Source organism: Oncorhynchus keta, chromosome 11 (assembly GCF_023373465.1).
Source record: "Oncorhynchus keta strain PuntledgeMale-10-30-2019 chromosome 11, Oket_V2, whole genome shotgun sequence".
NCBI classification, from domain to species: Eukaryota; Metazoa; Chordata; class Actinopteri; order Salmoniformes; family Salmonidae; genus Oncorhynchus; species Oncorhynchus keta.
The window spans coordinates 37,586,314-37,608,497 of NC_068431.1; the positions used below are offsets into that span (position 1 = coordinate 37,586,314).

The 22,184-nt window shown below is 43.6% G+C and overlaps 2 protein-coding genes across 7 annotated transcripts in view; both read right to left on the reverse strand.

Annotated features, from left to right (window-relative positions):
* Nucleotides 1-399: 399 nt before the first annotated feature.
* LOC118390188 (uncharacterized) lies at nucleotides 400-13,102 on the reverse strand. Of its 2 annotated transcripts, XM_035780495.2 has the most exons (8): nucleotides 12,819-13,102; nucleotides 12,485-12,590; nucleotides 12,172-12,354; nucleotides 11,848-11,938; nucleotides 8,930-9,007; nucleotides 8,737-8,807; nucleotides 985-1,138; nucleotides 400-791 (listed from the first exon to the last, which is right to left on the reverse strand). In XM_035780495.2, the coding sequence occupies exons 1-8, from the start codon at nucleotides 12,901-12,903 to the stop codon at nucleotides 678-680; spliced, it is 882 nt and encodes a 293-aa protein (XP_035636388.1). In that variant the 5' UTR covers nucleotides 12,904-13,102; the 3' UTR covers nucleotides 400-677. The 2 variants fall into 2 exon arrangements, with proteins under 2 accessions (XP_035636388.1, XP_035636387.1); XM_035780494.2 differs by having other exon boundaries at nucleotides 12,485-13,102.
* Nucleotides 13,103-13,261: 159 nt separating this feature from the next.
* LOC118390190 (transcription initiation factor TFIID subunit 1-like) overlaps nucleotides 13,262-22,184 on the reverse strand; it is a 56,114-nt gene continuing 47,191 nt past the window's right edge. For 4 of the 5 annotated variants that reach the window (XM_052457079.1, XM_052457082.1, XM_052457080.1 and 1 more), the window contains exons 28-39: nucleotides 19,607-19,715; nucleotides 19,399-19,497; nucleotides 18,072-18,249; nucleotides 17,908-17,975; nucleotides 17,605-17,727; nucleotides 17,096-17,188; nucleotides 16,232-16,384; nucleotides 15,995-16,111; nucleotides 15,043-15,138; nucleotides 14,694-14,910; nucleotides 14,329-14,503; nucleotides 13,262-14,198 (exon numbers count right to left, since the gene is read on the reverse strand). In XM_052457079.1, the coding sequence (XP_052313039.1) occupies nucleotides 13,976-14,198; nucleotides 14,329-14,503; nucleotides 14,694-14,910; nucleotides 15,043-15,138; nucleotides 15,995-16,111; nucleotides 16,232-16,384; nucleotides 17,096-17,188; nucleotides 17,605-17,727; nucleotides 17,908-17,975; nucleotides 18,072-18,249; nucleotides 19,399-19,497; nucleotides 19,607-19,715 (1,651 nt within the window). In that variant the 3' untranslated portion in view covers nucleotides 13,262-13,975. Of the gene's footprint in view, nucleotides 14,199-14,328; nucleotides 14,504-14,693; nucleotides 14,911-15,042; nucleotides 15,139-15,391; nucleotides 15,548-15,994; nucleotides 16,112-16,231; nucleotides 16,385-17,095; nucleotides 17,189-17,604; nucleotides 17,728-17,907; nucleotides 17,976-18,071; nucleotides 18,250-19,398; nucleotides 19,498-19,606; nucleotides 19,716-22,184 lie in introns of those variants that run through there. The other variant, XM_052457081.1, reaches the window with a different exon arrangement.

Genomic DNA, 22,184 nt, shown 5'->3' on the forward strand with positions numbered 1-22,184 from the left:
TTAAGTTTACACAAAGCGGTTTTCCATACATGTTTTTTTGTGTAGCTATACTGTAAATATAGAAATGTACGTTGAAATGATTTAAACCAAATCTAACTCGGAAATGTACAAATTTTGAATTCCAATTAAATGAAATTCCAAAGACTACATTTTTGTTTTACAATTCAAACAGTCTAATTCCAATTCCAAAACTTGAAGATTGTTGAAATTTGAATTGAATTTAACTTAAATTCTCCACTTCATGAGTGAATTCAAGAATTGAATTTGAATTTCAAATGAAATTGACCCAAACCCTGTTACTTAGGCCTGGAGATCCGAGTTAAAGCGACCGGAAATTGAAACATTGGAACATTGCCTTTACATTTCAATCGCGTGTGTGGATCCACACTACGGATTGAATCTAGGAATAATAGCCTTTATTAGTAACAAAATTGTCAAACAATAAACCTTAAAACAGCAAAAATATGAGCCAATTTCATAATCAGTCAATGTGGATTACTCATAAAACTTAGCAGCCAGCCACAATACATTTTTAGTATGTTAAATTAAAGTTTACAAAGTCCTTGAATGTTTACATTTTCCACTCACTTTAAATTATATACGAGTTGAACTTTTTTGAATTGTGATAGTGAAATTGGTGGTGTTCTAATTCAGGCCATGGTTACCCCTGTTTGTCCTCAGCAGTGTCTCCCTATCTGGGCTCTGGGAAACTGGGAACTGGGGTTGTACTCCGGTGCCGAATAGAGGGGAGCATGTGAACTGGGCGCAGGATACCCAGACATGCCTTCTCTCTGGAAGATAGAAACAGATCTCATGTCAAACTGCTTTTCTATATCAGCCTGGTCACCTAGGGTCTAACTAATATGGACCTTTAGGCTAAGATCAAAACCAAATGTTTTAGCCAGAGTTTCATCCTGCAGTTTACTTTTCCAGTTGATCAGTTGAATTCATCCTACTGTTCACTAGGGGGAATCAATCACTCACCATCATGCCTTTGAGTCCTGGTGGGGGGTGTGTTGGTCTCATGTGCTGGTCGTCATAACAGTCTGGAGGTGGCGCTTTGTCTTCATACGGGTTCCTTGGCGATGGAGACTTGGGATGGGGGTTACCCAAGGGCTGCGTCATACCTGTAGCGTAGCTGAATCCAGAAAACGATTCAACTTTCAGAAGCAGACAAACCATATAAAAACAATCCTAATAATGTAGTTCAAAGGTCAAACAATCATAACTTGTCATGGAACAAAGAACTATATCAGATTGAAAACACACAAATAAAAAGACAAAGGCTTCCTTGTATGGTTGGCTTTCAGGGTTGGATAAAGATGATCTATCTAAATTGGGTCGCATACTCGTGGACTTTTCCCTTTCTTCAATGACAACAGAGAAATGACCATGATGGATATGGATATACGCTGTATCGGCAGGATAGAACAGCGGCGTCAGGTAAGACAAGGGGTGGCGGACTATGTATTTTTGTAAATAACACCAGGTGCACGATATCTAAAGAAGTCTAGAGGTTTTGCTCTCCTGTGGTAGAGTATCTCATGATAAGCTGTAGACCACACTATCTACCTAGAGAGTTTTCATCTGTATTTTTTGTAGCTGTCTACATACCACCACAGACTGATGCTGGCACTAAGACCGCACTGAATGAGCTGTATTCCGCCATAAGCAAACATGAAAACGTTCACCCAGAGGCGGCACTCCTAGTAGCAGGGGACTTTAATGCAGGGAAACTCAGTATGTTAAATGTGCAACCAGAGGGAAAAAAAGCTCTGGAGCACCATTACTCCACACACAGAGAATAATACAAAGCTCTCCCTCGCCCTCCATTTGGCAAATCTGACCATAATCTTATCCTTCTGATTCATGCTTACAAGCAAAAATTAAAGCAGGAAGCACCAGTGACTCGATAAATTAAAAAAATGGTCAGATGAAGCAAATGCTAAGCTACATGCCTGTTTTTCTAGTACAGACTGGAATATGTTCCGGAATTCCTCCAATGGCATTGAGGAGTACACCACATCAGTCACTGGCTTCATCAATAAGTGCATTGATGACGTCATCGTACATACATACCCCAACCAGAAGCCATGGATTACAGGCAACATCCACACTGCACTAAAGGCTAGAGCGGGACTCTAACCCGGAAGCTTATAAGAAATCCTGCTATGACCTCCGATGAACCATCAAACAGGCAAAGCGTCAATACAAGACTAAGATCGAATCGTACTACACCGGCTGTGACGCTTGTCGGATGTGGCAAGGCTTGCAAACCATTACAGACTACAAAGGGAAGCACAGCCGAGAGATGCCCAGTGACACGAGCCTACCAGACGAGCTAAACTACTTCTGTGCTCGCTTCGAGGCTAATAACACTGAAACATGCATGAGAGCACCAGCTGTTCCGGAAGACTGTGATCACATCAAGTCGATGTAAGACCTTTCAACAGCTCAACATTCACAAGGCCGCAGGGCCAGACGTATTACCAGGAAGTGCACTGCGAGCATGCGCTGACAAGTGTCTTCACCGACATTTTCAACCTCTCCCTGTCTGAGTCTGTAATACCAACATGTTTTAAGCAGACCACCATAGTCCCTGTACCCAGGAACACTTAAGGTAACCTGCCTAAACGACTACCGACCCATAGCACTCACATCTGTAGCCATGCGGTGCTTTGAAAGGCTGATCATGGTTCACAACACCATTATCTCAGAAACTCTAAACCCACTCCAATTTGCATACCGCCATAACAGATCCACAGATGACGTAATCTCTATTGCACTCCACACTGCCCTTTCCCACATGGACAAAAGGAATACCTATGTGAGAATGCTATTCATGGACTACAGCTCAGCGTTCAACCACATAGTGGCCTCAAAAGCACATCAATTTTTTATTTTACCTTTATTTAACCAGGTAGGCCAGTTGAGAACAACTGCGACCTGGTCAAGATAAAGCAAAGCAGTGCGACAAAAACAACACAGAGTTACACATGGGAAAAACAAACGTACAGTCAATAACACAATAGAAAAATGTGTATACAGTGTGTGCAAATGAAGTAAGGCGGTAAGGTAATAATTAGGCCAATAGAGGCAAAGTAATTACAATTTAGCAATTTACACTGGAGTGATTTATGTGCAGATGTGCAAGTAGAAATACTGGTGTGCAAAAGATCAAAAAAACAAAAATGGGGATGAGGTAGGTAGATGGACTATTTACAGATGGGCTGTGTACAGCTGCAGCGATCGGTAAGCTGCTCTGACAGCTGACGCTTAAAGTTAGTGAGGGAGATATAAGTCTTTAACTTCAGTGATTTCTGCAATTCGTTCCAGTCATTGGCAGCAGAGAACTAGAAGGAAAGGCGGCCAAAGGTATGGCTTTGGGGATGACCAGTGAAATATACCTGCTGGAGCTCGTGCTACGGGTGGGAGTTGCTATGGTGACCAGTGAGCTGAGATAAGGCAGGGCGTTACCTAGCAAAGACTTATAGATGACCTGGAGCCAGAGGGATTGGCGATGAATTACGTAGCGAGGACCAGCCAACGAGAGCATACAGGTCGCAGTGGTGGGTAGTACATGGGGTGACGAAACAGATGGCACTGTGATAGACTGCATCCAATTTGCTGAATAGAGTGTTGGAAGCTATTTTGTAAATGACATCGCCGAAGTCAAGGATCGGTAGGATAGTCAGTTTTACGAGGGTATGTTTGGCAGCATGAGTGAAGGAGGCTTTGTTGCGAAATAGGAAGCCAATTCTAGATTTAACTTTGGATTATGCTTATTAATATGAGTCTGGAAGGAGTGTTTAGAGTCTCGCCAGACACCTAGGTATTTATAGTTGTCCACATATTCTAAGTCAGAACCGTCCAGAGTATTGATGATCATCGGATCAAAGAATCACCTGCAGCAGGAGCGACATCATTGATATAAATAGAGAAAAGAGTCGGCCCGAGAATTGAACCTGTGGCACCCCCATAGAGACTGCCAGAGGTCCGGACAACATTCCCTCCGATTTGACACACTACTCTATCTGAGAAGTAGTTTGTGAACCAGGCAGGGCAGTCATTAGAGAAACCAAGGCTGCTGAGTCTGCCGATAAGAACACGGTGATTGACAGAGTCGAAAGCCTTGGCCAGGTCGATGAAGACGGCTGCACAGTACTGTCTTTTATTGATGGCGGTTATGATATTGTTTAGGACTTTGAGCGTGGCTGAGGTGCACCCGTGACCAGCTCGGAAACCAGATTGCATAACGGAGAAGGTACGTTGGGATTCGAAATGGTTGGTGATCTGTTTGTTCACTTGGCGTTCAAAGACTTTAGAAAGGCAGGGCAGGATGGATATAGGTCTGTAACAGTTTGGGTCAAGAGTGTCTCCCCCTTTGAAGAGGGGGATGACCGCGGCCGCTTTCCAATCTTTAGGAATCTCAGACGATACGAGAGGTTGAACAGACTAATAATAGGGTTTGCAACAATGGTGGCGGATCATTTTAGGAAGAGAGAGTCCAGATTGTCTAGCCCAGCTGATTTGTAGGGATCCAGATTTTGCTGCTCTGCCAGAACATCAGCTGTCTGGATTTGGGTGAAGGAGAAGCGGTGCGGGGGGCTTGGGCCAGTTGCTGTGGGGGGTGCAGAGCTGTTGGCCGGGGGTTGGGGTAGCCAGGTGGAAAGCATGGCCAGCCGTAGAGAAACACTGAAATTCTCGATTATCATGGATTAATCAGTAGTGACAGTGTTTCCTAGTCTCAATGCAGTGGGCAGCTGGGAGGAGGTACTCTTACTCTCCATGGACTTTACAGTATCCCAAAACCTTTTGGAATTAGTGCTGCAGGATGCATATTTCTGTTTGAAAAAGCTAGCCTTTGCTTTCCTAACTGACTGTATGTATTGGTTCCTGACTTCCCTGAAAAGTTGCATATAGCAGGGACTATTCGAAGCTACTGCGGTACGCCACAGGGTGTTTTTGTGCTGGTCAAGGGCAGTTAAGTCTGGAGTGAACCAAGGGCTATATCTGTTCTTAGTTCCACATTTTTTGAAAGGGGCATTCTTATTTAAGATGGTGAGGAAAGCACTTTTCAAGAACAACCAGGCATCCTCTATGGACGGGATGAGGTCAATATCCTTCCAGGATATCCGGGCCAGGTGTAACGGATTTCCTCCTCTTCGTCTGAGGAGGAGTAAGAATCGGACCAAAACGCAGCATGGTAAGTGTCCATATTGATTTATTCAAAAACACAACTGAACACTGGAACAAAATAATAAACGTGAAATATAGAAAACCGAAACAGTACCGTGTGGTCCAAACACTCACACGGAAACAGAAAATAACTACCCACAAAACCCATGTGGGCAAGAGCTACCTAAGTATGGTTCTCAATCAGAGACAACGACAGACAGCTGTCCCTGATTGAGAACCATACCCGGCCAAAAACAAAGAAATACGAAAACATAGAAAAAAGAACATAGAACACCCACCCTTGTCACACCCTGGCCTAACCAAAATAGAGAATAAAAAGCCTCTCTATGGCCAGGGCATGACACCAGGTCGATTAGAAAGTTCTGCTAGCAGAAGTGTTTTAGGGAGCGCTTGACAGAGATTACTAGTCTGTTATTACTAGTCCCCTATTACTAGCCTGTTCAACCTCTCTTTCGTATCGTCTGAGATTCCTAAAGACTGGAGAGATGGATCTTTAAAAGTAGAAGCTCGAACTGTTTGGGCATAGAGCTGGATAGTATGACAGAACTCTGCAGGTTACCTCTCCAATAGATTGCAATTTCGCCCCCTTTAGCAGTTCTGTCTTGTTGGAAATTGTTGTAATTGGGGATGGAAATGTCTGAATTTTTGGTGGCCTTCCTAAGCCAAGAATCACACACGGCTAGGACATCAGGGTTGTCTAAAGTGTGCTAAAGCAGTGAATAAAGCAAACTTAGGGAGGAGGCTTCTGATGTAAACATGCATGAACCCAAGGCTTTTATGGTTGCAGAAGTCAACAGATGAGAGCGCCTGGGCACACACAGGGCCTGGGTTAATCTCTAAATCACCAGAGGAACAGAGGAGGAGTAGGATGAGGGTACGGCTAAAGGCTATAAGTACTGGCCATCTAGTGCTTTGGGAACAGATAATAAAAGGAGCAGATTTCTGGCCGTGGTAGAATAGATTCCGGGTATAGCGTACAGACAAGGGTGTGGTAGGGTGCGAGTACAGTGGGGGTAAACCTAGGCATTGAGTGATGATAAAAGAGGTTTCATCTCTGGAGGCGCCAGTTAAGCTAGGTGCGGTCTCCGCCTGTGTGGGGGTTCGGACAAGGGGGGTATCTGAAGCATGTTGAGCAGGACTCCGCTGTAAAATAAAACAATAAGAGCTGCCCTAAACAACAGTATACAAGGCATATTGACATTAGAGAAAGGCATTCCCCTCTTTCCACTGGGATTCACTGCCTCTAACCCTATTATTATTAGACCATGCTGGTCATTTATGAACATTTGAACATCTTGGCCATGTTCTGTTATAATCTCCACCTGGCACAGCCAGAAGAGGACTGGCCACCCCTCATAGCCTGGTTCCTCTCTAGGTTTCTTTCTAGGTTTTGGCCTTTCTAGGGAGTTTTTCCTAGCCAACGTGCTTGCTGTTTGGGGTTTTAGGCTGGGTTTCGGTATAGCACTTTGAGATATCAGCTGATGTACGAAGGGCTATATAAATCAATTTGACTTGATAAAGTAATCACAGATGTTGATTGGGACAGCTAAGACAACAACGGGTAAACAGCTAGGACAACAACAATGGGTAAATGGCGATGAATGGGCAGAGAGGGTCAGATAGCTACACACAGGCCCTGAGTTCAAGGCTGGGGCCGATAAGATATACAAAATGAAGTACCGTGTTAATGAACAGTCCAGCAGGCATCAGCTGTGTAGCCGAGTGATCATAGGGTCCAATGCGCAGCAAAGATGAAACAGGGAGCATGCTCAGGTAGTCGATTACTACGTAAGGAGAGCGGGAGACACAGCGTTCAGGAAGCTAGCAGGCCGGGGCTAGCAGATGGAACACCACCAACATCCACGACGCACATCGGCCGAATTACGTCAGCAGACCAGTCGTGATGGATTGGCAGGGCTCCGTGTCGACAAAGGGTCCAGGCCAATTGGCAAGAGAGGTATTGTAGTTGGTGTACTTTGTTTACTTGCCGGGAAATGGGCCTAGCTCGAGGCTAGCTGGTGCATGCTTCTAGTTACTACCCACTCGGTAGTAACTAGCTAGCAGCGAAGATCCAGTGTGATGGTCCAGAGCTTGCGGCAGGAATCTGGTGATGTAGTGGGGGGTCAGTTCGATATGCTCAGGGCTGATATTGTGCTGTGCAGACCGGCAGGTATTATTTGGGCTAAAGCGGCTGGAGTCCAAACAAAAGGTAAAGACCGCTAGCAGTGGCTAACAATTACTAAAAAGGTAGTAGCTAATTAGCTGGCTAGCTGCTGATGGAGGTTCCAGTTACAAGGTCTTAAATAGAAAAAATAATAGCAGATCCGTACCACATTGGGTGAGGCGGGTTGCAGGAAGGTATATTTAATTTGAAAAAGGAAAAAAAAAAATTTAGATAATGAAATGTATACAAAACCCCCCGAAAAATACAAGATTTTCATGGGACAAAAACAAGCACGTCAATAAGCTAAGGACCCTGGGACTAAACACCTCTCTATGCAACAGGATCCTGGACTTCCTGACGGGCCGCCCCAGGTGGTATGGGTAGGTAACAACACATCCGCCCCACTGATCCTCAACATGGGGGCCCCTCAGGGGTGCGTGCTCAGTCCCCTCCTGTACTCCCTGTTCACTCATGACTGCACGGCCAGGCACCACTCCAATACCATCATTAAGTTTGCCGATGTCACAACAGTGGTAGGCCTGATCACCAACAACGACGAGACAGCCTATAGGGAGGAGGTCAGAGATCTGGTCGTGTGGTGCCAGGACAACAACCTCTCCCTCAATGTGATCTAGACAAAGGAGATGATTGTGGACTACAGGAAAAAGAGGACCCGAGCACGCCCCCATTCTCATCGATGGGGCTATACTGGAGCAGGTTGAGAACTTCAAGTTCCTTGGTGTCCACATCACCAACAAACTAACATGGTCCAAGCACACCAAGACAGTCGTGAAGAGGGTTTGATTTGGCATGGTTCCTCAGATCCTCAAAAGGTTCTGCAGCTGCACCATCCAGAGCATCCTGACTGGTTACACCTGGTATGGCAACTGCTCATCTATGAGAGGGGGTCACTTTAATAACTCTACCTACATGTACATATTACCTCAACTAACCGGTGCCCCCGCCCATAGACTCTATACTGGTACCCCCTGTATATAGACTCGCTATTGTTATTTTACTGCTGCTCTTTAATTACTTGTTACTTTCAATTCTTATTCATACTTTAAAAAAAAAACTGCATTGCTGGTTAGGGACTATAAGTAAGCATTTCACTAAGGTGTCCTGTTGTATTCGGCGCATGTGACTAATAAGATTTGATAAGGATAATGTCTGTGTCATCATGACTCATGCTCCTCAAATCCCTGGGTGACTACTCATTCTCTGTCGAGGGGGCGTTGCCCTGTTGTCGTCTCTAATGTTGTTTCCATGTTTAGTCCACCACCCAGAACATGGTTATACGCACAGAATGGGTATGACATCACTGCCATTGAACAAAGTATCAGACCGAAAGCAAACACCACCAAGGTTCTTACTTTATGGCTGGCTTGTAGGGTTGGTCGAAGACAATCTGTCTAAAGTGGGCAGCATGCCGTTTGGTTGAAGGCTAAGAGAGTAGAGAGATCAACATTTCAATGAAAGCACATTATAACATTGCACACTATAATAAGGTCCCCTATAATGAAAGTGAAAACCAATGGCATGTTGAATTGTGTTCAGACAGCTAACCTGTAAGGGCGGTTGGGTAAGTTGGATATGGGAAACCTCTCCTGGGCGGGCTGGACACTGGGAGGCTTTGGCCTGATTCTGAAGAAATAAGAAAAACAGACAGTTTCTCAGGGCCATGTTTACTATGCAACATTGACAGTCATGTCTATTACTGAATGTGTCTGCTCTGCATCTGCACTTATGGCATCTTTACACTACACTACTTGGATGACACAAACTACGTCCAGGAGAGACAGTAGATTCAAATGGCTCTTTAAGAGATGGTGTGGAAGACATCTTGAAAAATAAAAGAGAGCCGCACACCCTATGAGTCAGATGCAAAAATGATAATGTCCATGTTTTGCCAGACAAGCTGTCTTCATCAGGGTATAATGACAAACATTGCAGGATGACTCATTTATATAGTGTGAGAAGACACACACAGGTGTCTGTAATCATGGCCGGGTGTGGCCTGATATCATTGGTTAATTCTCATATATTAAAATAGCATACAAAAAACATAAATGGATAGTCTGATCATAGATACAATTTGGCTGCATAAGCCTACAAACATTTACAACAGCAAAATCAAAAGCATCACAAGTATGGCTTCAGATCAAAGTCTACGATGAGACCGAAGGGAGCAAGGTTCTTTAAATTAAAGATCCAGGCAGGCTCTCGTTTTAACAACAAATTATTGAGGTCAACCCTCTCCTTGGAAGGGTGACATGTTCGATGCCAATATAACAGAGACGAAGTCGAGTGGTTTGCTTCCAAAAAGTGGGCCACAACTGGGTAAGTCGAGTTTTTGCTACGACGCTCTGAAATTCATACTTTTTATTCACGCTTTGTTTTAACCACATAATTTTTACCACAAGGAAAAGTTATAAGATAAATAACTGCCTTAGTGGAGCACGTTATAACACCTTTGATTGGGATCTGTTTCCCTGTTTGGGGGTAAAGGACCTACATGTATAAGTGCCATTGCATTGAGCACAGCCATTATACTTGTATTTCCATCCAGTAGGGGCGCAAATACACATTGTGCAGGGATATCTTGGGGTGGTAAATCAGAGTTTACCAATTGATATCTGCCCAGCGAGAATTACTACCAAGGGAAGTTCCGAAAACACATTACCGATACTATCATCGGATCTTAGAATGTGCCAATGTTTGTGAACAATTCCCTCTTGCTCTATACTGCCCCTGTTGGAGAAAGTGCGTGCCCATAGTAAACTGAAAATATTTTTCCCCAAAATTGCTAATATATGCATATAAAAAATATTAGCGAATAGAAAACACTCTAAAGCTTCTAAAACCGTTTAAATTTTGTCTCTATGTAAAGCAGAACCCTCAGGGCATGCATTCTCCCAAATGCTCTCTTGTCATGGAAAAAGTTGGCCCAACTTTGACGTCATCTCACACGCACTTCCCAAACAGCTACTGCTCTGGGAACAGTCTGTACGTGTTCAGCGCGAAGCCTGCTTTCAATGGGGCTTCTCATTGTGAGAATCGCGCGCTCATGGGAGTTTGAGCGAGCCGAAACCTCTCGGCCAAGCGAAAAAAAAGGTGACTGTTACGCGCGCTCTGGCCGGGTGATGTATTTTCTTCAGGATCAATTAAATGACGTGTGTGTTTCTGTTCGTCCTCAAGATTTCTGTGCACCTTTATAACATGTTAAAGCTTAATTATGAACATAGTATGACAAGTTTAGTCGACATATAATATGTAATTTCAACGTTTTGGTGCGCATCCACTTGAATTTTGCCTACATTTAGACCGAAATGTGGCTATTTTGAGAACCGAAAGACGCAGACTTGAAAACTAAACGCTGGTTTGGTAAGTATAATCCCTTCCAGGTCTTTTGATGGAAGAACAGCAAAGGGAATATCTATGTGGTAAATTTGGGTTTCTGTCGACTCCAAGATAGAGGAGCGATAATGCTAATTTTGGAGCGCCGACTCCTAGTATAGCCTAGTGAACGCAACCTGTAACGTTAAAAATAAATGTAACACAGCGATTGCATTTAGAAAAAATGTATCTTCCTATACATATGTAAAACATGCATATTTAGTCAAAGTTTATGATGTGTATTCCTTGTTAGCTGACGTTATCTGCCGGAGCTATCGGCATTTCTCCTGACATTTTAGTAGCATTTTTTTGAACGATGCATCATTGTAAACAGAGATTTATGGATATATATTGCAGATGATTGAAAAAAAAATGAATGTACTGTGTAACATGTTATATTACTGTCATCTGATGAAGATTTCAAAAGGTTAGTGAAATGATTTTTCTTTTAATCCTGCGTTTGTTGATTGCATATTTTTTCCTACTTGGCTATGCAAATGAGCTATGTCTATGGTGGTGGTTTGACATAAATATGTGCTATGTTTTCGCCTTAAAACATTTTAGAAATCTGACTTGCTGGGTAGATAAACAACTTGTTTATCTTTCATTTGAGCTATTTTACTTGTTAATGTGTGGAGGTTAAATATTTTTAGGAATATTTTTTCGCATTGTGCGTTATGCTAATGAGCTTGAGCCGTAGTCACGAACCCGGATCCGGTATTGGTAGACTATGAGGTTAATTTGTTCAGAGCATTTTGAATAGCGGGTATTTTTTAGAATGCTTCTTTTTGCAAGACTGACCTTGAAAAAAAGGTAATGTCTTGTTTTGAATTTTCTCAATGGCAGTATTAATTTGACCATTTTTGTACCCCCTCTCCTTGAATTTTCTTTGCATCTCAGCCATAATTCTGTCAAAATCGGATTGTTTTTAGTAAATTCTTTTGATTCGACAGAATTGGCGGTATCACTACTGGGAGATAAGGAAACCCTAACTTAGCAGGATCTCTGGATGTGACATCACCATTGGAAATACCTTGGTCTTAGGTTGATGTAATACCTTGGAGAGTAAAGGAACTCGAGCTACTCACCGGCATGTCTGAGGCAAACACTGTGTTGGAGAACATGTCATCTTGGTTATTTTCATAATATGTTGTCGGTGACATTGCATAGTTTGTGTAACTGAAAAAAGTGAAATTTAAATTAGAAAGACATGATGAGTAGTCATATCAAACCTGAAACAAGACTGTGGACAAATATTAATCTATTTAGTTAATGCCCAACATCTTATTTTTCTTTTCTTATTATTTTTTAACAAGCCAACTTCCTGATACTAGGTGCCATGCACTGTGCAAAACACATGGCAATATTGAGCCTCTGAATTCTATCTTGTCCAAACCCTCTCCCCCTCTCACCCAGTTGTCCGATCCTTTTGTTTCTTTGCTGGTTTCCTTAAGTAATGGACACACTGGACTATCACACCAACAATAACAACCAGGGCCAGTCCTGGTAGAGATGATACCAGGGCAAAGTTCAATATCGTCCACTCAAAGTCACACTTCTCCCCTATGTACCACTTGTCTATGTAGTTGTTACACCTGAAAAGAACAGCATAACAGAGGTAACTGTCATATTTATATAAGGATTTAATATATATATTAATTCCAAAAATAAACAAATATTGAGGATAAAGCTGTAGAGTCAAGTGTGGGAAGCATTGAAACGTACCTACAGAAAGGTTTCTTGTCCTTACAGTAGCATTTGCTTTTCTCAACATTGCATGGATATGCAGTTCCTGTGCACACTTCAAAGTCATCTACTGTTACACAACTTGCTGGATGTAAAAAGAAAACATGTAACTGAAACGAGATAGTGATTTGGCCCAGCAACATCATGAGAAATGAAGACACAATTTGATAAAAAGCACTATCTTCAAACAGAGTGCCTAACCTACCCCCCCAAAACCATGTCATCTGATTCAATGCTACAGTAATACATATCCTACTCATACTAAAAGACAGGCTTTCTTTACAGATTTCAACAGAAAAAAATTGCTACTCACGATCTGGTGTCGTTTGTCCAATAACTGTGACAGGGGCCAGAAATATTAAACACAGCAAACTATAGCCCTTCATCTTCACACACATACTATTTTATACTTAACACACACTATCTACGTGACTCCATTCAATCATGAGTTTACGATGGAGCAGAGTTCATGTTCAGCTTGTATGACCACTGTTCTAAGATACGAGCGAGGGCAAGCCTGTAAGGTATGGCAGGATAGGGAAAAGCAGGGAAACAGGAAGCACCTTGGTCATATAACACACAACAGACTTCTGTAATAACATTTCATATTATCGTTAATGCGTTAGTGCAGATTGGTATTCAACAGTGCCTCTTACTTTCGATAAGCAACACAGCATAACACGAAAGGACAATTTCAACGTGGTTACGTCAGATACAGCTAACATTTATCCCCAAAAACAAACAATGAAAAGATGATGGTCTTATCTCTGGTTTTTATTTAGGATCTCCTTGGAAGTTTGAGTTTCCTAGTAACAGTGCTGGAAACATCTCAAATGCCTGAAAATCCAGGCTGCAATCATAATAGTTAATGGGGAATAACCGTATTTGTCGATCACTCAACCCAGTGTCTCAAGACAAAAGGTTGAGATGAGACGTGGCACTGAAAACAAACAATTGCCATAGTTGACTATTCAAATATCTTCATTTTGGCCAAAGTTCTGCACAACCATAAAATAAAACGTTATTCAATTGTAAAAAAATATATATACATGTGTCGGTACACTGAGAAGAGCATAACCAGTAGAAAACATTGACTTAAAACATCAACTCCAATTTAATCCTGCCATTATAGATAAACAAGCTCACTTCAGTTTGATTGAACATTTTGTACAATATTGATCTCACAGGAGTTTATCATAGATACTTCATAGGTGTGGTAATGACCGGACAGAAAACAGTCTTAACTATCATTGGGGGATTGACTGACATGAGATAAAGTTATGATGACAGTACGTGCATGTAATTCAGCCTGCAAGTTTAAGGTGTATTCATTTAGTGAGCCTGAACTCATGTGTATGGATGTGGATCTGTCTGTTATAATGATTGTAGAGTACATTTGCATCTTTAAGTGTGTGTGTGTGTGTGTGTGTGTGTGTGTGTGTGTGTGTGTGTGTGTGGTGGAACACTTCTCTAGTTGTCTGAGTCCATGTCACTGTCACCCCCGATAGACCGGAATTCTTCACTGTCCTCCTCATCCTCACTCAGCTGCACCTGGGAAAGTACACTGGGACCCCTCCTCCGAGCTGCCTCTTTATCTTCCTCCTCTTCCTCACTCATGCCGTAGCCCTCTCCATTGCCCATGCTGGAGGTCTGGGTCTGGGTCTGACCCTCCGGCTCCTCATAGCTCCCATAACTATGGTGAAGGGGGAGAGAAAGAGAGGGATGGGTAAAGTGTGGGTTAATAGGGCCCAAGAGCCAACCAACGATGCAAATCCACCATGTACATAATGTCGGCCATGGTGGTTGACGGCTCCATGTTGTACCTGACATTACTGTCCTCCAGGTGGGTCTCATCCGGCACATCTTCCCCGTATGACATCATGCTGTCGTCCTGCTCCAGGCCCATGCGGGCTGTCTCTTGGTGGGGTCTGGGAGGGGGCAGGGGACGCACTTCCACCTCTCTGTCTGAGTCACTGCCACTCTCTGACAGGTGGATCGCTAGGGTGGGACAGGGCCGGATACACCATTAGAAACTCATATCTCACATACAGTCTGTAGTGTCCTACAGATATCCCCAAATCATAGGATGTAGGTTTTAATTAACCTTGATATACTTCTTAATGTCAATTTAATCTCTATTTATAATCTCACTCCATCCTATGACAATCTCCACCCTAGTGTGACTCACAGGAGAACGGGTTGTCTCCCTCCTCTTCGCTGGCGTCATCCTCTCCGTCTGACATGAGCAGGTCCTGGTACAGCACGCTGGCTTGGGCTGGCCGACTGGAGCCTTCATCCTCGTCATAATCATCATCATTGTGGCCTTGCAGTTGTCTGCGGAGCGGCGGCAACAGCATCTCCTCTTCATCATCCTCATCCTCCAGGTCTCCCTCACCATCCTCAGCCTGGGGAACAGTCATCATCATCAAAAGGACTAGTTTGTTTGTAGATCAGTCTGTCTCCAAATACATAATGCTTCCCTTTCAAAATCCATCCACTCTAAACCCCATATTGTTTCTCCACGATCAGAGTCTTACAGGAGCTGGTGTCTTGGGCTTGCAGTCATACTCCTCCTCCTCGAAGCCCTCGATGTCCACGTCCGACTCCTCCTCTCCTAGTCTTCTATGACGACCCTGGAGACACACAGAGAAGTTAAGCAACACTGACAGAGACAGAAGGGATATTTCTGGGGAAAGACAGTGATGACTTGTGAAGCAATAGAGATGATGGCTGAAAATGGATAATTGTCAGGGAAAACAGAACACTAGTACGACAAACAGTCACAATTAGGAGCAAAAGTAACACACAAACAAAACAGGCAGACACATGAACCAAATGAGTTATGGGGAGGAACGGAGGGATGGAAGGTGAGAGGGCGGTTAAAGGAGAGGTCAGACGCCGTTATACTCCTGGGGGATCTCTCCGTACCTTCCCTAACCCCCTCTTCTCTGGAACAGCCATAAGAGATGCCTTAACCTCAGAGAAGAGTCTGGGCTCTCTGTGCAGGCTCACAGAGGCACTGCTGTCAAACACATCGGCAGGCTGCGCACACACACACACACCACACACACACACACACACACACACACACACACACACACACACACACACACACACACACACACACACACACACACACACAGGAAAGAGGGAGGAGAAAAGATAACCCACAGGGTAGGAAGGACAGCATAGAAATGAAGATATACAGAGGCTATAGAAACAGCTACTGAATTGCAGACAACAGTGCTAAAGAGGAACTACGAGGCAGAGAAAGACTAGAATGTGAAGAGGCTATGTAATAGAGAGACTACAGCAGACAGAGGTTAAAAAGTAGGTCCTTGGAGAGGAGTTGCATTCCCCAACTCTGGAGCATGTGAGGGTTGAGTTGAGGTACTTTATTTGGTGACTGGGGGTGATAGGGATGTAAGGGCCCATTGGTTGTATCTGTCTGTTTTCTGGCCCATACTTATGGGACAGGAACATTGCTACCTGTGATGTGTAGGTTCCAGGAGTCATGGGGTCCAGGCAATCCAGGTCTGCTGCATCCAGAGCTGCCTCTTTAGCTGTGGAGATGTCCTTCTCCAGCTGGGTCAGGTGCTCATCATACTGGGGAGATATCAAGCAACAATCAAATTATCCTTATTGGAGGATCATAAACATGATTCGTCATTTGAAAAGGTGTAAAGAGTTTCATTATGTCCCTCACTCTCCGTTTCATACACACACCTCTGCCAGGGTCTGCTTGCACACGTTGACTATCTCCAGGGCCGTCTTGGTGTAAGGACTGTCTGGACCGTTGTACTTGACACTGTTGGTGTGGACCAGGCTGACGTCAAACAGGAACACATCCCGGTTCTGGTACTTGTGTTTGGATATGTTCTGTTGGACCACAGCACACAGAGACTTTTAAATAACATAAATTATTATATTACACATATTACCATCTACCACATTCTGTAATATATTCTGTATATTACATAAACACTGAGTGTACAAAACATTAAGAACACCTTCCTAATATCGATTTGCACCCCCCTTTGACCTCAGAACAGCTTCAGAACAGGGATGCTGGGCCCATGTTGATTATTCCCACATTTCTGTCAAGTTGGCTGGATGTCCTTTGGGTGGTGGACCATTCTTGACACACACAGGGAACTGTTGAGCATGAAAAACCCAGCAGCGTTGCAGTTCTTGACACAAACCAGTGCACCTGGCACCTACTACCATACCCCGTTCAAAGGCACTTCAATCTTCTGTCTTGCCCATTCACCCTCTGAATGGAACACACACAATCCTGTCTCAATTGTCTCAAGGCTTAAAAATAATTATTTAACCCGTCTCCTCCCCTTCATCTACACTGATTGATGTGGATTTAACAAGTGACATCACTAAGGGATCATAGCTTTCATCTGGATTCACCTGGTGAGTGTCATGGACAGAGCAGGTGTTCTTAATGTTTTGTACACTCAGTGTATAATCATCTACGACATTTAGGTTTGATCCATCTTGGCATGGAAGGATCCTAAAGGTGTCTTTGTTGTGGTTTTCCTCAAAGCTGACACTGAAGTCCACTTCCCCTAACTAACTCACCTTGCGGACATTCTCCAGGTCCATGGGTTGGACTATCACTTTGTAGTAATCTGGAACAAACTTCTTGTTGACTGGATGGTGGAACGGCCAAGACTGAAGAGGGGATAGAGACAGAGAAAGGACAGTTATAACATCATCCAACTGAGTGCTTGATTGAAGTTTTGCCACAATTGTCAATATTTTAACACATTAAAAATATATATTTTATTGTCACATACACCGCATAGGTGCAGTGAAATGTGTTTTTACAGGGTCAGCCATAGAAGTACGGCACCCCTAAAGCAAATTAGCGTTAAGTGCCTTGCTCAAGGGCACATCTACATATTTGTGAACTTGTTGGCTCGGTTATTCAAACCAGCGACCTTTTGGTTTCTGGCCCAAAGCACTAACTGCTAGGCTCACTAAAATGACTTAGACACAGAGAAAATACTAATAGCAGATATTCTCTCAGTGACATCTGAAGCGTCCGAAAGAAAGTAGAAACCCTGATGACGGGTGGCTCCACTCACATCAGGCACGGCCATCATCTTCTGAGTGACGATGTTGTCCAGGATGAAGGAGAAGGCTACCTGGTCGTCATCGTCCAGCAGGGGGTTGATAGCTTTCTCCAGTCTCACCAGCCTGTCTTCCTTCTGCACAGGACAAAGGAATTTACCCCTTTAATAATAAACAAGTACTACTATTGAAGGCCACTTCCATTGTCTTCCAAGAGTTGCTGAACATTTGCCTCGTCCTTCTGCAAACAGAGCAGCAGACTTTGGGCGGTGTCCAAAATGGCACCAATCCAGGAATTCCTCAGCGTTCACACGTACCTCTTTCAGTTTCACATCACAAAGGTCCAGCATTGTCTGCGCCACCTGGGTTATTGGATGTTTGGCACCTGAATACACAAAAACAATTACAGTCTCAATAAGTTACATAACAGAGTCCAATATTACAGTCATTCTCTAAGGCTTCAAGTGGTTTAAAGTTGTACCATTGTATGTGGCGCTGTTCTTGATGATGAGCTCCACGTTCTCTCTGAACTCCTCCCGGGAGGGGTACACACGCTTGCGCACATTCTCCCGTAGCGTCTGCAGATCCATGGGACGAGGGATGACCTTATAGTAGTCCTTCACCACCTTGGCATTGACCGGCGTGTGGAAGGGGTATGTCTGGGACAAGAGGTAAAGACAACACAATTGTGTGTTTATTTATTTTTATTTCACCTTTATTTAACCAGGTAGGCAAGTTGAGAACAAGTTCTCATTTACAACTGCGACCTGGCCAAGATAAAGCAAAGCAGTTTGACACATACAACGACACAGAGTTACACATGGAGTAAAACAAACATACAGTCAATAATACAGTATAAACAAGTCTATATACGATGTGAGCAAATGAGGTGAGATAAGGGAGGTAAAGGCAAAAAAGGCCATGGTGGCAAAGTAAATACAATATAGCAAGTAAAACACTGGAATGGTAGATTTGCAATGGAAGAATGTGCAAAGTAGAAATAAAAAAGAATGGGGTGCAAAGGAGCAAAAATAAATAAAAACATAAAATAAATACAGTAGGGAAAGAGGTAGTTGTTTGGGCTATATTATAGGTGGGCTATGTACAGGTGCAGTAATTTGTGAGCTGCTCTGACAGTTGGTGCTTAAAGCTAGTGAGGGAGATAAGTGTTTCCAGTTTCAGAGATTTTTGTAGTTCGTTCCAGTCATTGGCAGCAGAGAACTGGAAGGAGAGGCGGCCAAAGAAAGAATTGGTTTTGGGGGTGACAAGAGAGATCTACCTGCTGGAGCGCGTGCTACAGGTGGGTGATGCTATGGTGACCAGCGAGCTGAGATAAGGGGGGACTTTACCTAGCAGGGTCTTGTAGATGACATGGAGCCAGTGGGTTTGGCGACGAGTATGAAGCGAGGGCCAGCCAATGAGAGCGTACAGGTCGCAATGGTGGGTAGTATATGGGGCTTCGGTGACAAAACGGATTGCACTGTGATAGACTGCATCCAATTTGCTGAGTAGGGTATTGGAGGCTATTTTGTAAATGACATCGCCGAAGTCGAGGATTGGTAGGATGGTCAGTTTTACAAGGGTATGTTTGGCAGCATGAGTGAAGGATGCTTTGTTGCGAAATAGGAAGCCAATTCTAGATTTAACTTTGGATTGGAGATGTTTGATGTGGGTCTGGAAGGAGAGTTTGTGAGTGAGTGAGTGAGTGAGTGAGTGACTTTAAAATGGTCAGAGGAATATAGGCAGTCTGTCTGTCTGTCTGTCTGTCTGTCTGTCTGTCTGTAAGCAGTCAATTGTGTGTAGCTTACATTAGGGTGATCCCGCATGTCGTTGATGACGCTCTCCAGGACTGAGGACAGGGTGACCATGGGGTCAGTGCGTCGGCGGTGGATGGATTTGTGGGGCCTCTGTGAGAGGACGACAAGTAACAACAAAACAACAATCACAGTGTTAAAGATTTCTAGACCATGCTTGAACTGAATATACAACAGTCAATATAGTGACAACTAGGCTCACATTGAGGTAGTCACAGTGTACAGTGGTCCCCACACGTCTCTTCTTCTTGGGGGGAAGATGCTGTTTGGGGAACTTCAGCACCAGAGACTTCCTGCGCACCTCATCAGCACTGGAAGAGACAACATGGTCCTTTATACAGCAGCACAACATGATATATCACAAACTTTAGCTAGATTTCCATCCAATTTGTGACAGATTTCCATGTGAATATTAAAAAATATTCAAAAGAAATTCCACCAGAGATGCGTTTCCATCAAACAGACTTTTTGCGGCTAAAAGTCTGTGTGTGATGACATAGTACACAAAGAGCCGGGCGGCCCTATACGCTCACTACGCAAGTTGAGTAGGGCCCTGCAAATCATGCAAGGGCCCGTCTCCCCCTCGTATCAAAGCGGGTGTCAATGTTTACAACTTGGATGAGAGGATGAAGCGGAACTACCCTTCTGGTCACGAAGAGAGAGAAACAAAACACAATGAGAGTGAATTGTGGGAACAGCGATCAGGTAAACTTGTGTTCTCTCCTCTCCAAGTTTGATGTCAGCAAATAACAGTAACGTTAAGTTGATCTGCTAGCTTGCAGTGTATCTCCCTCTCGTCTGTCTGTCTTGCTAACCGAGCTGGGCAGTGCATCTCTTGGTCTGTCAGTGTCTTGCTTGCCAGCCACTTCCAGGACTGTGTTCTGTGACTTTATGCCTGACAAAAGTGAGAGTGAAATACAACTATTTATTATATTTGATAAACGCCAACGGGCAATGGTGTTCATAAATTGCAGCTCGGGAAAAGATAACCGCGTCGCGTGTGAACATGTGTTCATATGTGTTCATATGTGCGTGCATGAAATTAAACTCGCGCTTTCCATGCAGAAACCTCTGTGGGGACCAGTCCAGACAATATATGGGTGTGATTGCACTCCTCATAGGCGCACATCATTTTAAAACAAGAAAATGATTATCTAGTCTCTCAGTCAAGGTTTAGTTACAACTCTTGACTAATGCAAGAAGAAAAGCAATGGATTGACCTTGACTATTGATTTATATATTGAATTTAACATGGTGATTAGCTGGGCATACTGGACGAAATGGATCGTGGGTAAATAATAACCATCAAGTATTCAGCCAAGCCAGAGTATAAAAAGTATTGGAAATCTGGGAGAGCCAGTTTAAATGGGCCTGATGCAGCTGATAAAATTAATAATAGTATTGTTATCTATAATTGACAGGTGCTTTGCTTAAGTTTGTCAGTAGAGGAGATTAGTCACCAGGAGCAAATGTCCATTATTCTGAGAAGCGTGGCTTTAAAAAGGGAAAGCCAGAGATCAAGGAGCACTTCCTCTACTTTGTGAATGTTGAGGTTACAACAGGCTTGAATCTGTCCACTGTCATCTTAGATGAGCTGAAGATTCCATTTGAAGATTGTAAAGGGCAAGCTTATGATAATGGGGCCATCATGAAGGGCAAGCACCAAGGAGTAAAGCCAGACTGCTCAAAAAACATCCCAGAGTCGTGTACGTCCCATGTGGAGCACATACTCTAAACCTTGTCAATGCAGATGCTGCCAAATCTTCAAAAGATGCAGTTGTTTTTTTGGGGGCATGTGCAAAAACTCTTCACCTTCTTTTCAGCTGGCACACAAAGATGGAGTGTTTTAAAGAAACACGTGAACATAACTGTGAAGTCATGGAGGGACACAATATGGGAGAGTAAGCTCCAAAGTGTTCATGCACTCAGGTATCTGTCACTGTGAAGTCATGGAGGGACACAATATGGGAGAGTTGGCTCCAAAGTGTTCATGCACTCAGGTATCTGTCACTGTGAAGTCATGGAGGGACACAATATGGGAGAGTAAGCTCCAAAGTGTTCATGCACTCAGGTATCTGTCACTGTGAAGTCATGGAGGGACACAATATGGGAGAGTAAGCTCCAAAGTGTTCATGCACTCAGGTATCTGTCACTGTGAAGTCATGGAGGGACACAATATGGGAGAGTAAGCTCCAAAGTGTTCATGCACTCAGGTATCTGTCACTGTGAAGTCATGGAGGGACACAATATGGGAGAGTAAGCTCCAAAGTGTTCATGCACTCAGGTATCTGTCACTGTGAAGTCATGGAGGGACACAATATGGGAGAGTAAGCTCCAAAGTGTTCATGTACTCAGGTATCTGTCACTGTGAAGTCATGGAGGGACACAATATGGGAGAGTAAGCTCCAAAGTGTTCATGCACTCAGGTATCAGGATTCTGATTTGCTGTGTCGTATGGTGTGAGATACAGACAATGACAAACAAGGTGAACAAGCTCCTCCAATCCGCCTCAATGCAGTTGGATATCGCAGTGAATTTAATCTCAAATGCAAAGGCCTCACTCACTACATACCGGGAAACTGGATTCTCTGAGGCCCAGACAACAGGCAAAAGCATTTGTGAATAAATGAATGTGGAGGCTGTTCTGAAAGAGAAGAGACTGAGAAACAGCAAGAGGCATTTCAGCTGTGAGGCTCCGGATGAACCAGTGACTGATTGAAAAACCTTTAAGTCAACATGGTGGTCGACTCCATTGTTGACATCCATGGATGAGAGATTTG